This window comes from Polyodon spathula, chromosome 11 (assembly GCF_017654505.1).
Source record: "Polyodon spathula isolate WHYD16114869_AA chromosome 11, ASM1765450v1, whole genome shotgun sequence".
NCBI lineage: Eukaryota > Metazoa > Chordata > Actinopteri > Acipenseriformes > Polyodontidae > Polyodon > Polyodon spathula.
This window is the reverse complement of record NC_054544.1, coordinates 5,142,359-5,158,256: the sequence shown is the minus strand read 5'-3', so window position 1 is coordinate 5,158,256 and position 15,898 is coordinate 5,142,359. Positions and strand designations below refer to the sequence as shown.

Here is a 15,898-nt window from a genome sequence, read left to right as displayed (position 1 = left end):
AGGCTGGGTTTTAGTGACACTGTTTAAGTGTGGTGTTGATTGTGTGTGGTACTGAGAGGCTGGGTTTTAGTGACACTGTTTAAGTGTGTTGTTGATTGTGTGTGGTACTGAGAGGCTGGGTTTTAGTGACACTGTTTAAGTGTGGCGTTGATTGTGTGTGGTACTGAGAGGCTGGGTTTTAGTGACACTGTTTAAGTGTGGTGTTGATTGTGTGTGGTACTGAGAGGCTGGGTTTTAGTGACACTGTTTAAGTGTGTTGTTGATTGTGTGTGGTACTGAGAGGCTGGGTTTTAGTGACACTGTTTAAGTGTGTTGTTGATTGTGTGTGGTACTGAGAGGCTGGGTTTTAGTGACACTGTTTAAGTGTGTTGTTGATTGTGTGTGGTACTGAGAGGCTGGGTTTTAGTGACACTGTTTCAGTGTGTTGTTGATTGTGTGTGGTACTGAGAGGGTGGGTTTTAGTGACACTGTTTAAGTGTGTTGTTGATTGTGTGTGGTACTGAGAGGCTGGGTTTTAGTGACACTGTTTAAGTGTGTTGTTGATTGTGTGTGGTACTGAGAGGCTGGGTTTTAGTGACACTGTTTAAGTGTGTTGTTGATTGTGTGTGGTACTGAGAGGCTGGGTTTTAGTGACACTGTTTCAGTGTGTTGTTGATTGTGTGTGGTACTGAGAGGCTGGGTTTTAGTGACACTGTTTAAGTGTGTTGTTGATTGTGTGTGGTACTGAGAGGCTGGGTTTTAGTGACACTGTTTAAGTGTGTTGTTGATTGTGTGTGGTACTGAGAGGGTGGGTTTTAGTGACACTGTTTAAGTGTGTTGTTGATTGTGTGTGGTACTGAGAGGGTGGGTTTTAGTGACACTGTTTAAGTGTGTTGTTGATTGTGTGTGGTACTGAGAGGGTGGGTTTTAGTGACACTGTTTAAGTGTGTTGTTGATTGTGTGTGGTACTGAGAGGCTGGGTTTTAGTGACACTGTTTAAGTGTGTTGTTGATTGTGTGTGGTACTGAGAGGGTGGGTTTTAGTGACACTGTTTAAGTGTGTTGTTGATTGTGTGTGATACTGAGAGGCTGGGTTTTAGTGACACTGTTTAAGTGTGTTGTTGATTGTGTGTGGTACTGAGAGGCTGGGTTTTAGTGACACTGTTTAAGTGTGGTGTTGATTGTGTGTGGTACTGAGAGGCTGGGTTTTAGTGACACTGTTTAAGTGTGTTGTTGATTGTGTGTGGTACTGAGAGGCTGGGTTTTAGTGACACTGTTTAAGTGTGTTGTTGATTGTGTGTGGTACTGAGAGGCTGGGTTTTAGTGACACTGTTTAAGTGTGGTGTTGATTGTGTGTGGTACTGAGAGGCTGGGTTTTAGTGACACTGTTTAAGTGTGTTGTTGATTGTGTGTGATACTGAGAGGATGGGTTTTAGTGACACTGTTTAAGTGTGTTGTTGATTGTGTGTGGTACTGAGAGGCTGGGTTTTAGTGACACTGTTTAAGTGTGTTGTTGATTGTGTGTGGTACTGAGAGGCTGGGTTTTAGTGACACTGTTTAAGTGTGTTGTTGATTGTGTGTGGTACTGAGAGGCTGGGTTTTAGTGACACTGTTTAAGTGTGTTGTTGATTGTGTGTGGTACTGAGAGGCTGGGTTTTAGTGACACTGTTTAAGTGTGTTGTTGATTGTGTGTGGTACTGAGACACTGTTTAAGTGTGGCGTTGATGGGTTTTAGTGACACTGTTTAAGTGTGTTGTTGATTGTGTGTGGTACTGAGAGGCTGGGTTTTAGTGACACTGTTTAAGTGTGTTGTTGATTGTGTGTGGTACTGAGAGGCTGGGTTTTAGTGACACTGTTTAAGTGTGTTGTTGATTGTGTGTGGTACTGAGAGGCTGGGTTTTAGTGACACTGTTTAAGTGTGTTGTTGATTGTGTGTGGTACTGAGAGGCTGGGTTTTAGTGACACTGTTTAAGTGTGGTGTTGATTGTGTGTGGTACTGAGAGGCTGGGTTTTAGTGACACTGTTTAAGTGTGGTGTTGATTGTGTGTGGTACTGAGAGGCTGGGTTTTAGTGACACTGTTTAAGTGTGTTGTTGATTGTGTGTGGTACTGAGAGGGTGGGTTTTAGTGACACTGTTTAAGTGTGTTGTTGATTGTGTGTGGTACTGAGAGGCTGGGTTTTAGTGACACTGTTTAAGTGTGTTGTTGATTGTGTGTGGTACTGAGAGGCTGGGTTTTAGTGACACTGTTTAAGTGTGGTGTTGATTGTGTGTGGTACTGAGAGGCTGGGTTTTAGTGACACTGTTTAAGTGTGGCGTTGATTGTGTGTGGTACTGAGAGGCTGGGTTTTAGTGACACTGTTTAAGTGTGGGGTTGATTGTGTGTGGTACTGAGAGGCTGGGTTTTAGTGACACTGTTTAAGTGTGTTGTTGATTGTGTGTGGTACTGAGAGGCTGGGTTTTAGTGACACTGTTTAAGTGTGGCGTTGATTGTGTGTGGTACTGAGAGGCTGGGTTTTACTGACACTGTTTCAGTGTGTTATTGATTGTGTGTGGTACTGAGAGGCTGGGTTTTAGTGACACTGTTTAAGTGTGGTGTTGATTGTGTGTGGTACTGAGAGGCTGGGTTTTAGTGACACTGATTCTGTGACTGCGGGTAAGGCTGTTTTGGCCTGTCACCTGCACACATTAGGCCTGGCTACACACCGCATTTCCGATAAAACGATGGCTCAGATACCCCTGCATAAAGGTGTTTGACGTGGTTATATACCTGACTATTAGCTATCCGTTTTGAAATAAAGCTGCACATTTAAACTGCTGCTGCTTCAGAACACGGTGTAATGGAAGGAATATTATATTGTTATATAATAGTATATCTTTATTGTCATGTATGACAACTGGCTAGGGTTTATATAGGCAACACAGTTTTAAACCTTGGACAAGGTTGGGACCAAATAGACTATTGTACCAGTAATGGACTTATGTCCCCAGATCATTGTAATGCCACGGGTATGTGTTGATGTGTGTGGCTGTGCACGTCTATTACAGCTGATGCAATACCGATCCCAAAATCTTAATTTAAAAAAGAACCAAAATGGCCATGGCCGCGGAATTGTATTGTGTGCAGTAAATCTAGTTTTGTATTGACTCCTCAGTGCAATCAATCGTATCCTTAGACGCTGAAGTGAGACCAAGGAGGGAAGACATTTAATTACGATTGATCGAAATGCCGTTTGCTTGCAAAGTAAAGCTGGGTTGACTGAATCGCAATCAGCGTGTAGGCAGAAAGAGTGCTATGACGTCACATGCTTGGGTTTGAGTAGCTGTCCAAACACCGCTGGCCGCCGCTCCAAATTCATTCGAAGTATTTCTTGTTCTTTTCTTCTGATGGCTTGTGTTATTTCATTCAGCTTTAGCTTGAATACTCGTTAAAGCAAGCTTTCAGTACATTCATTATTTTACATTATAACCAAGAAAGCATGTCAGTTTTATTGGTTGTTCGTTCAGTCGGTCCACCAAAACCAGAATTACCTGTATTGCGAGAGTGGCACTTGTGGATGCAACTGTATTTGTCTGACCTTCCTCCTTTCTGCAGTTTCTTCACAAACTTGTTCCGGCAGGTTATGATAGCCTGAACATCAACGGCTACACAAATTGACAACAATGAAAAACCGGCAGAGCCAATATGAGCCTTTGAAATAAAACAGACCCCTGTATGTACCTAAGTGATGTTGAGCAAGCTTGCTTTCTACACACAATACTGATTTAGGACCGCTGCGAGACTCCATATATAACAGCTGGGTCCAGGTATCTGGTATTACTGTGAATTTAGACATTACTTTAAAAAAAAAAAAAAAAAGAAGGTTTTTTTTTTTGGTAAGCGTACACCATGTTATATAGTAGTATATAGTAAAGCAATATAGAAAAAAATGAAGGAGATATAGATATATATATATATAGTGTGTGTGTGTGTGTGTGTGAAATAAACAGACTCAGAAGGTTTATGATTTTTTTTTTATTTATTTATTAATTAATTAAACGGGTGAACACCAAGCATTGTCGAGTCCGTTTGTTTTTCCCCGGTAGATGACGCTGTTGGGAGTTCAAGCACCTTGGAGGCCGACTCTTCCATTTCCTGCTTCAGTCGCTGTGCTGTCCCCATGAAGGGAGTGGCAGGCAGGCAGTTACACACACGTAGGGACCCTCAGGCGCGGAGCAGACATGGCAGCACCTGCAGCTAAGGGGAGCAGCCGAACAGCTCAAAATGATGTGGCTTCAGTAAAGAAGAAAGGACCGGGAGCCCTCGCTACAGCCTACCTGGTCATCTACAATGTGGTGATGACTGCGGGGTATGTAAAATATGACGGCAAAAAAATTACTGCTGGAACGGGTTGTTGGAAGAATGAACCTTAAAATGTTTAATAACTTTCCTGTCCTATTTCATGTACTATAGTAATTAAGTAGTGCTTTATTATTATTATTATTATAATCCGGGTTATTATTTTGGACTGCTGGTTTGCATGGTGGCGGTGCATTAAGGTACTTCTCAAAGCAATGTCCGTGTTGACAATAGACAGTAAGGAAAAATCCGAGTCCCTACCGTACTGCACAGTGCAAGCGACCAAACTGAAAGCTACATCATGGGAAATATAAACCCACTTCCTAAACGCTACTGTTCATTCATATTTTGCACGTTTATTAGATCTGTTTTGTGTCAAGTGCAGGTACTAAAATAAAACATTGGTATAAGTAATTTAGTACACAAAAAAAAAATTGTAAAAAAATAATTAAATTCTCAGATCTGGGACCAGAAAATACAAGGGCCATCACATTCTGCAGCGGTGTCGAGCAGGTACCTTAACACTGGTAATATCAATCTACCGCTGCCCTCGACGAAGCACTTAACACATGCACAGATTAAACAGTTCAGCTAATCGTAGTGAGAAATAGATTAACTCGTTCCCAGGATTTGGGATCTCCTGGGTGTCATTACAGAACACAAGCATCTGTCACAAAAAAAAAGAAACGGATAACCCTCTTTAGTGTTATGGGCAGTTTTGTATACGTTAGAAGTAAATAAAAATATATAATATATTATAATATATTATCTATATTATATAATATTATATATATATATATATATATATATATATATATATATATATATATATATATATATATATATATATATATATATATATATACAGTACTGTGCAAAAGTTTTAGGCAGGTGTGAAAAAATGCTGTAAAGTAAGAATGCTTTCAAAAATAGACATGTTAATAGATTATATTTATCAATTAACAAAATGCAAAGTGAGTGAACAGAAGAAAAATCTACATCAAATCAATATTTGGTGTGACCACCCTTTGCCTTCAAAACAGCATCAATTCTTCTAGGTACACTTGCACACAGTTTTTGAAGGAACTCAGCAGGTAGGTTGGCCCAAACGTCTTGGAGAACTAACCACAGTTCTTCTGTGGATTTAGGCAGCCTCAGTTGCTTCTGTCTCTTCCTGTAATCCCAGACAGACTCGATGATGTTGAGATCAGGGCTCTGTGGGGGCTATACCATCACTTCCAGGACTCCTTGTTCTTCTTTACGCTGAAGATAGTTCTTAATGACTTTCGCTGTATGTTTGGGGTCGTTGTCATGCTGCAGAATAAATTTGGGGCCAATCAGATGCCTCCCTGATGGTATTGAATGATGGATAAGTATCTGCCTGTACTTCTCAGCGTTGAGGAGACCAAAAATTCTGACCAAATCCCCAACTCCATTTGCAGAAATGGAGCCCCAAACTTGCAAGGAACCGCCACCATGCCTCACTGTTGCCTGCAGACACTCATTCGTGTACCGCCTCCAGCCGTTCGGCGAACAAACTGCCTTCTGCTACAGCCAAATATTGCAAATTTTGACTCATCAGTCCAGGGCACCTGCTGCAGTTTTTCTGCACCTCAGTTCCTGTGTTTGTGCATAGTTGAGTCACTTGGCCTTGTTTCCACGTCGGAGGTATGGCTTTTTGGCCGCAAGTCTTCCATGTAGGCCACTTCTGACCAGACTTCTCCGGACAGTAGATGGGTGTACCAGGGTCCCACTGTTTTCTGCCAATTCTGAGCTTTATTTGGCTGACCATTGTGTCTACGGTCCTCAACGTTGCCCGTTTCTTTGTGCTTCTTCAAAAGAGCTTGGACAGCACATCTGGAAACCACTGTTTGCCTTGAAATTTCTGCCTGAGAGAGACCTTGCTGATGCAGTATAGCTACCTTGTGTCATGTTGCTGTGCTCAGTCTTGCCATGGTGTATGACTTTTGACAGTAAACTGTCTTCAGCAACCACACCTTGTTAACTGAGTGGCTTTTCCTCACCCTGTTTTATTCCTTCTACACAGCTGTTTCTGTTTCAGTTAATGATTGTGTTTCAACCTACATATTGAATTGATGACCATTAGCACCTGTTTGGTATAATTGCTTAATCATACACCTGACTATATGCCTACAAAATCCCTGACTGTGTGCAAGTGTACCTAGAAGAACTGATGCTGTTTTGAAGGCAAAGGGTGGTCACACCAGATATGGATTTGATGCAGATTTTTCTTCTGTTCACTCACTTTGCATTTAGTTAATTGATAAATATAATCTATTAACATGTCTATTTTTGAAAGCATTCTTACTTTACAGCATTTTTTCACACCTGCCTAAAACTTTTGCACAGTACTGTGTGTGTGTGTGTGTGTGTGTGTATAATATATAGTATGTATGTATATATATATATATATATATATATATATATATATATATATATATATATATATATATATATATATATATATATATATATATATATATATATATACACACAGTGGCTTGCAAAAGTATTGACCCCCCTTGGCATTTTTCCTATTTTGTTGCCTTACAACCTGGAATTAAAATTGATTTTTTGGGGGGTTTGTATCATTTGATTTACACAACATGCCTACCACTTTGAAGATGCAAAATATTTTTTATTGTGAAACAAACAAGAAATAAGACAAAAGAACAGAAAACTTGAGCGTGCATAAGTATTCACCCCCCCAAAGTCAATACTTTGTAGAGCCACCTTTTGCAGCAATTACAGCTGCAAGTCTCTTGGGGTATGTATCTATAAGCTTGGCACATCTAGCCACTGGGATTTTTGCCCATTCTTCAAGGCAAAACTGCTCCAGCTCCTTCAAGTTGGATGGGTTCCGCTGGTGTACAGCAATCTTTAATTCATACCACAGATTCTCAATTGGATTGAGGTCTGGGCTTTGACTAGGCCATTCCAAGACATTTAAATGTTTCCCCTTAAACCACTCGAGTGTTGCTTTAGCAGTATGCTGGAAGGTGAACCTCCGTCCCAGTCTCAAATCTCTGGAAGACTGAAAACAGGTTTCCCTCAAGAATTTCCGTGTATTTAACGCCATCCATCATTCCTTCAATTCTGACCAGTTTCCCAGTCCCTGCCGATGAAAAACATCCCCACAGCATGATGCTGCCACCACCATGCTTCACTGTGGGGATGGTGTTCTCGGGGTGATGAGAGGTGTTGGGTTTGTGCCAGACATAGCGTTTTCCTTGATGGCCAAAAAGCTCAATTTTAGTCTCATCTGACCAGAGTACCTTCTTCCATATGTTTGGGGAGTCTCCCACATGCCTTTTGGCGAACACCAAACGTGTTTGCTTATTTTTTTCTTTAAGCAATGGCTTTTTTCTGGCCACTCTTCCGTAAAGCCCAGCTCTGTGGAGTGTACGGCTTAAAGTGGTCCTATGGACAGATACTCCAATCTCCGCTGTGGAGCTTTGCAGCTCCTTCAGGGTTATCTTTGGTCTCTTTGTTGCCTGTCTGATTAATGCCCTCCTTGCCTGGTCTGTGAGTTTTGGTGGGCGGCCCTCTCTTGCCAGGTTTGTTGTGGTGCCATATTCTTTCCATTTTTTAATAATGGCTTTAATGGTGCTCCGTGGGATGTTCAAAGTTTCGGATATTTTTTTATAAACCAACCCTGATCTGTACTTCTCCACAACTTTGTCCCTGACCTGTTTGGAGAGCTCCTTGGTCTTCATGGTGCCCTTGCTTGGTGGTGCCCCTTGCTTAGTGGTGTTGCAGACTCTGGGGCCTTTCAGAACAGGTGTATATATACTGAGATCATGTGACACTTAGATTGCACACAGGTGGACTTTATTTAACTAATTATGTGACTTCTGAAGGTAATTGGTTGCACCAGATCTTATTTAGAGGCTTAATAGCAAAGGGGGTGAATACATATGCACGCACCACTTTTCCGTTATTTATTTTTTTGAATTTTTTAAAAAAGTTATTTTTTTCATTTCACTTCACCAATTTGGACTATTTTGTGTATGTCCATTACATGAAATCTAAATAAAAATCCTTTTTAATTCCAGGTTGTAAGGCAACAAAATATGAAAAATGCCAAGGGGGGTCAATACTTTCGCAAGCCTATGTATGTATGTGTGTATATATATATATATATATATATATTATATATATTTCTTGTTTTACTATATACTACTAACGTGGTGTACGCTTTACCAAAGTAAACTTTATTTATTTATTTATTTTAAGTAATGTCTAAATTCACAGTAATACCAGATAGCGGTAGTCTTGTAGCGGTCCTAAATCAGTATTGTGTGTAGAAAGCAAGCTTGCTCAACATCACTTAGGTACAGACAGGGGTCTGTTTTATTTCAAAGGCTCATATTGGCTCTGCCGGTTGTTCATTGTTGTCAATTTGTATGTGTATGTGTGTGTGTGTGTGTGTGTATATAACTGCGGTGTACAAAATTGAAGGCATATGAAAGAAAAAGGTTTTTAAAAAATGTACACGAAGTTTAAAATCTTATTTTCAAGACTTTTTTTTTTTTTTTTTTAACAGCTGAAGAAGGGCTTTTGCCCGAAATGCCCTGAAAATAAAATATTTTTTAATCTTTTAAACTTGTGTTTACATTTTTAAAAAAACCTTTTCTCTTACATACCATTGTGTTTTTTGTCTGAAGCGTCCTGAAGTAATGCTTTTTTTAAAGCATTTAAACCGTTTGTGTACATCCCCCAATTTCTTTGAGTTTTGTTTACAATGTAAATATATATGTATGTACGTACAATATTACAGCCCCTTGAATCAATGCCTCTGTACCACCAGACAATGCCTGCAACAGACGGCTACTGTGCCAGCTTCCTGGTACGCAGTCTGAACTTTTATCTAGGTTGCTTGTTCCCTGTGGGTTCATCGTGGAAAATACCTGCAACTGGGGTTGAAACCACTAATAACCAGTGATTTTACAATGTGAATTCTGTTCTTTATCTCTAGAAGAAATGCAGGCACTCTGCAGAGAGAGAGAGAGAGAGCATTTTAGATATTTCAGATGTGAAGACCCTATTTTTTACTTGACACTAACCCCCAAACTTTTATATGCAAATAATAATAATAATAATAATAATAATAATAATAATAATAATTGAAAGTGTGTAACTCTATCCTCAGGGTATTTTTAGAGGGATTCATTGCATCAGATCCTGATTTATTTGGTACAGCAGGAAATCCAACCTTAAGTTCTAGTAAATTGACTGAATGTAATATTTTTCTTTTTTATTATTCATGCAAGCATCTTTAAGACAGGTCTTTTGAAATCTTTACCAAATAGATGCTAACACTGGTACAGGCTAAACACTTTAAACCTGATAGAGACAAAGTGCAGTGGTTCATTATTGCTGCGTCAGTATTCAGCCTTGGAGGGATTAGATAGGGTTAGATAGTATTCAGACTACTTGTGGGTCCATTCGATGAAAGGCAGTTTGTTTCATTGGCTGAGTCGGCGATGTCAGAATACCAGCAAGACACCAGACTTTTTTTGGTGAACGGAATTCTGTGTTTATCTCCACAGAACTCTTGGACTCTGGTATCAGTGTAACAAGTGTAGCCGCCTCACTGAATGGCCCTTGTGAAGTGTCCGTTTTAAGGGGATTAGTTCATTACTCTGCAAGTGACTGGTCCAAACCGCACTATGGCAGGAATCTTCAGCCCCACACCCGCCATTGGGCATTGCCAGGACAGTTTCATCTGGGTGATGAGAGAGACCCCCCACCAATATGACTGCTGTTTAATCAGTCTTGTTACAATGTGTTTGGAGGCTCAGCTTGTTCCCATGGATGTTAGTCTGCAGCTTTAATCAATCATTACTCATATAGGTTAGAGATAAGAAGGGAGCTTACACGTACAGACAGAATGCAAACAAACATGAGACTGTGCTGTGTGCAGTAAGCAGGCAGGTACGCGCTATTGAAAATGGTGTGTGATTGGACTTTGTGCTATTTTATTTCCACTATGTTTCGTCAGCACTTTATAAGGCTTTAATCAGCAACCTGATCAGTAGTCCTCTTTCCAGTCCAATCCGCATATCCCAATTTAAACAACTGCAAAAACCAAGCTAATACAGGAACACAGTGATCATGTTACTAGTTCTAAAACACGGTAATGCAATTGATTTTTAAAATACCGGTTGTTGACTGATTTTACATTCAATTAGTTTTTTTTAATCCAGGTCCAACTGCAGCTTTTTTCTGTTGCAGGAAATATTTTATTGATTCAAATTCTGTAGCTGCATGAATTGTTCAGCTACAGTGATGCTACAGTATCATTGTAATGTGGCTTTTAGGCTGACATATTGATCTGTTTTAAATGTAAAGAATACGTAGCAATTTCAAAAGCAGCAGCAGCAGCAATATGAAAAAGTCAATGTTCTTGTTCCTAGCCTTTTTTTTTATTTGCATTGATAAATCAAATTGTACAAAAAAACATGCATTTTGTTATTTCTCTTTTGCTGTGCTACTCCTTTTTATGCATTTGTCTTGCGCTACTACCAGTGTGGCATAAACCCTTCAGATGTTCTCCAGGTCCTCATGAGCTGAAAAATATAAGGAAAATTAACACAGTTGAATTACTCCATCATGCACATTTGGATTCATTCTGGGGCAAAAACAGCCAATTACAACATATTCCTGTCACAGCTGAGATCTGTCAAGGGCTTTTGTAAATATTTGTGGCCAGATGTGCCCATTTATGTCCTTGTCTGATTGTGACACTGGCTGGGAGAGGCTTGCAAGCTCACTATCAGCTTTCCAGGGCTTCCTCCAGCAACACATACTGGTGTCAAGGGGGGCAGGGGCTCTTACATTCCACCCGTTTAGTTCTAAGCATGCTGAGTGTGAAGCAGCGTCAGCAGGTAAGTGTAACAAAGGGGATCTGACAGCAGTACATGCCTTTGGAGTCGGTGCGTAATGCCCACTCTTTTTTGTTTTTTGTTATCAAAGCTGTGCAAGTAACAATTGTTTCCATTTTAGGTGGCTTGTTATAGCTGTTGGTTTGGTGCGTGCATATCTTTCCAAAGGCAGTTACCATGGCCTATATTACTCAATAGAGAGGCCCTTGAAATTCTTCCAGACTGGAGCACTCCTCGAGGTAGGTGGAGCTGAACCTTTGACCCTTTGCTTTCAACCAATAACAGGCCAGAGTATATGATCTGGCCATTTCTTATCGTAGCCACTGTTGGCAGATGCTAATGGCTTACAACAGACCACCTGATTCTTTAGCTAGAGGGCTAGCCTGTTTTAAGCCAGAGTTTTAGCACAGTATTATGCCGTATGCATTTTTAAAGGAGAAATTATTATTTTCTTTTCTTTACCAAACAGCATTCTCACATTTTGTGCTCTTGCAACACTGTAGGTTTGATGCTGGCACATTGTTTTATCTCCCTGTTAATTGCCTGTGTTACAGCTAATGGAAGCACCACATGGTTTCCAATACAGAATAGCACCTGACTGTAAACTTTACTCTGGCTACATTACCTGTAACACAGGAAGTGGATAGTGCTGTAGTCATGTCATATTATCTTTTGTGCTTATGTGTTTTGAGTCAAAGTGAAAAACAAAGATATCAAGAAATAACAAAAATAAAATTATGCTGTATTTATTTTTTGTTCTGTACTGACATGCAGCAAAATAGCATATAATACAGGAATGGGGGGTTCTTTCTAACATTTTCCAATTGTATACCTCATTGGTTTTCTTCTAAAGCCTAAGGAACTTCTGTTCTGTATTTGAACTGGGGTGCTTGCCGGTCGAGTCACATTCAGCACTGGTGAAGGGCAGTGCAGTGGTCCAGCTGGGTTGGTGCCTACCTTGAATTCAGAGCCATGGTCTTCTGGCACCAATTCTATAGCTACAGGTTGTATATTTGTCTGGACTCAAGTGCTCCAGAAACGACCACAGCAGCCCCTTTGAGGACTGAACAGCAATGTTGCAGTGTGATATGTTAGTTAGTATGGTAATGCATAGAGGTATGGTCCTGAATAATTTGACTCCGGGTGAATGGACAATGTGCTATACAGTCATAACCAGTGCACTAGTAGCATGGCATAAACCTCCTCATATTAAATCCCTGAAAAAAAAATTGCAAGTTTATTTAACTTTCTGAACAGTGTAACTAATTTGGTTTCTCTCTCTCTCTCTCTGTCCAGATTTTACACTGTGCTGTAGGTAGGTCATATTTCAGCTAACTTTGCTTTAAATGTTTTACCAGTATTATGAAATAACCTCCTTTTGAAAGCGTTCTGGAGCACCCTGTAGAGTTCACTAGAACCAGACCCCAGGGAGTGTGAAACACACCTGCAGAGCCATAAGCAACTACAGGCAGTCTAAAGTCACTTTTCAGATAAAAACCGCCTCTCAGTAGATTGCAGTACTGTGTTAAACATGGTTCTGATTTGATAGATCAAGGGAATGCACACACATCCACGCTGTCAGGTTAGCAGGTTACATGCAGTTACTGAGGTCTGACCTTTTCCATTAGACCTCTTGCTTTATAACCAAATGCTCTTGAACTGCAAATTGTGTGGACTGTAGCGCCATCTGCTGACCATATATAATCACTAGCTTTTTTTTGTGTGTTTCATCCATGTTGTCCCCTGTAATTTTATGATTGTGTAAAATAGTGCAGTGGACAAATCTACCACTGTTTTGTTTGCCCAAATGAGATCTGGTTTACTGCACAGAAAATGTACAGAAACAGTAAGGTGCTGTACTGCATTTGACAGCAGTATGGCAAAGAATGTTTGTCTAGTCTCATAATCTCATAGGTTTCTGAATTACTGCACATTGCAAAACTGCATCCCCTGTCCCCTTCAATAAAGTGAATTACTTTAAAGTTTTGCTGTTTTGTTGTTGCAGGAATCGTTCCCTCGTCCGTGGTTCTGACTGGATTCCAAGTCATGTCCCGAGTCTTCCTGACCTGGGCAGTCACCCACAGTGTGAGAGAGGTAGGACTGTACACAACAGCAGCACAGTACAAACCAGACTTGTGAAGAGTCCCTCCTGCAGTCACTTTTCAAAGTGCTGAACAGTTAATAATAGTACTGTGCAGAACAAGAGAAAACAAGCAGGTTCCCCCTAGGAAGTGGCTCCTGTGCTGTCCAGGGGGTGCAACAGAACAAAAATCTGTTTGCACAGGGATGGAAATATGACTCATGTTGCATAGCAGTTTGATCCATTCCTGGTTTCACTATGAGTTTAATAAGACTCACCTGAGCTCATGACCTCTACACCATGGCCAATCAAGCATAAATTAAAACCTGGAATGGCTGAAACCGCTATGCAATAGGAGTCTTATTTCCCATCCCAGTTACAGTCAGAATGATGGGGATGGGGGTGGAGATGGGCGTTTGTTAAGAAGAAATTAATAGTATATGGTTAAAGCCCAAGGAAACCTCAGTGTTATTTATCATCTCGTGCTAGAAGCATGGTACTTCCTGGGATTCCGCTTTTACAGAAACAGATGCTTTTCTTTTCACTTAAATGTTCTTTGTGTTTCAACTTGTCTTCCTCTTATTGCAGGTACAAAATGAAGACAGTGTTCTGCTTTTTGTAGTTGCTTGGACAGTAACAGAAATCATCCGCTATTCCTTTTACACCTTCAGCCTCCTAAACCACCTCCCGTACCTCATCAAGTGGGCCAGGTAATGGAAACGCAGGCACTCTGAACTGCAGAGGTGTCTTCAGGTTAACAGCCAAGATTCACTGCAACATAAAGAGATCACCCTCCCTTAAGTTTAATAGCGCCTTGTCTAACCTGATTGATGTTATCTTTGTTGCAAACTGCTAATCGGCCTCTAATTGCAGTACAGAGTGATGCATAAAATGACTTTTGATGTTCTGGGGGAAATGGAGTTCAACTTTAATGCACAAATTTTGTGTCCATTCAGGTACACTCTGTTCATTGTTCTGTACCCCATGGGCGTGACTGGTGAGCTGCTCACGATATACGCTGCTCTGCCCTACGTCCAGAAGACCGGCTTGTACTCTGTAACGCTGCCCAACAAGTACAACTTCTCCTTTGACTACTACACCTTCCTCATTCTTGTAATGGTCTCGTACATCCCACGTAAGTGTAGGCTATTATTTTATTATTATTATTATTATTATTATTATTATTATCAAAAATAAGAGTTTTGAGATCTGAACAAATATCCGAAACACAAATCAACCATCAGGTATTTCTTTATGGTTTGGTAATTTTGTGGATCGTGGTTTGTTTCGTTTTTTAACTTGCCTTTTGAAGCAAAAGTACAGAACCGCATAGAAAGAAATACAACGTTGCGTTGTTCTAGTTAATTCATATTTATTAGTTAAAAACAGAACATGGTAACTTTATGCTCCATAGAGACAATTCAACTGTGCTGCAATAATAAAACCTTGCATCTCTAATATTGAAGGTGTTGTGCTGCTATAATAAAACCTTGCATCTCTAACATTGAAGGTATTGTGCTGCTATAATAAAACCTTGCATCTCTAACTGCTATAATAAAACCTTGCATCTCTAACATTGAAGGTACTGTGCTGCTATAATAAAACCTTGCATCTCTAACATTGAAGGTACTGTGCTGCTATAATAAAACCTTGCATCTCTAATATTGAAGGTGTTGTGCTGCTATAATAAAACCTTGCATCTCTAATATTGAAGGTGTTGTGCTGCTATAATAAAACCTTGCATCTCTAACATTGAAGGTATTGTGCTGCTATAATAAAACCTTGCATCTCTAACACTGAAGGTATTGTGCTGCTATAATAAAACCTTGCATCTCTAATATTGAAGGTACTGTGCTGCTATAATAAAACCTTGCATCTCTAATATTGAAGGTGTTGTGCTGCTATAATAAAACATTGCATCTCTAATATTGAAGGTACTGTGCTGCTATAATAAAACCTTGCATCTCTAACATTGAAGGTACTGTGCTGCTATAATAAAACCTTGCATCTCTAACATTGAAGGTACTGTGCTGCTATAATAAAACCTTGCATCTCTAACATTGAAGGTATTGTGCTGCTATAATAAAACCTTGCATCTCTAATATTGAAGGTACTGTGCTGCTATAATAAAACCTTGCATCTCTAATAGTGAAGGTATTGTGCTGCTATAATAAAACCTTGCATCTCTAATATTGAAGGTATTGTGCTGCTATAATAAAATCTTGTGTTTGTGTTTTTCCTATCAGTTTTCCCTCAGCTGTACTTTCACATGATGAGACAAAGAAAGAAGGTCTTGGCAAGTGGGGAGGAGCATCAGAAGAGCAATTAAACCAGGAATCACCCCCGAGAGGAATGCCTTTGTATACTGATGTAGAGACGAGGACATATTTAACTGCTGCCTGCTGATTCAATAGCTGCTTTGCAGAAAGAACCAGAACTGTTTTTTTTTATGAAAATAGTTTTTTGGGATGAATACTAACAGTGTAATTGTTAGAGGATGACTGTTTCGTTAATTAGATTTTTGAAGCAGTTTGGAGAAGAATATTTAAAAAATTTGCTAAAGCAGAATAAAATGTGTGTGTGTGTGTCTATATA

General features: G+C 39.9%; 1 protein-coding gene across 1 annotated transcript; it reads left to right on the top strand.

The window, feature by feature from the left end:
* Positions 1–4,114: 4,114 nt before the first annotated feature.
* Positions 4,115–15,898, top strand: LOC121322601 (very-long-chain (3R)-3-hydroxyacyl-CoA dehydratase 2-like). The gene is made up of 7 exons (XM_041262757.1): positions 4,115–4,325; positions 11,345–11,462; positions 12,520–12,538; positions 13,229–13,317; positions 13,892–14,013; positions 14,260–14,438; positions 15,550–15,898. The coding sequence occupies exons 1-7, from the start codon at positions 4,198–4,200 to the stop codon at positions 15,630–15,632; spliced, it is 738 nt and encodes a 245-aa protein (XP_041118691.1). The 5' UTR covers positions 4,115–4,197; the 3' UTR covers positions 15,633–15,898.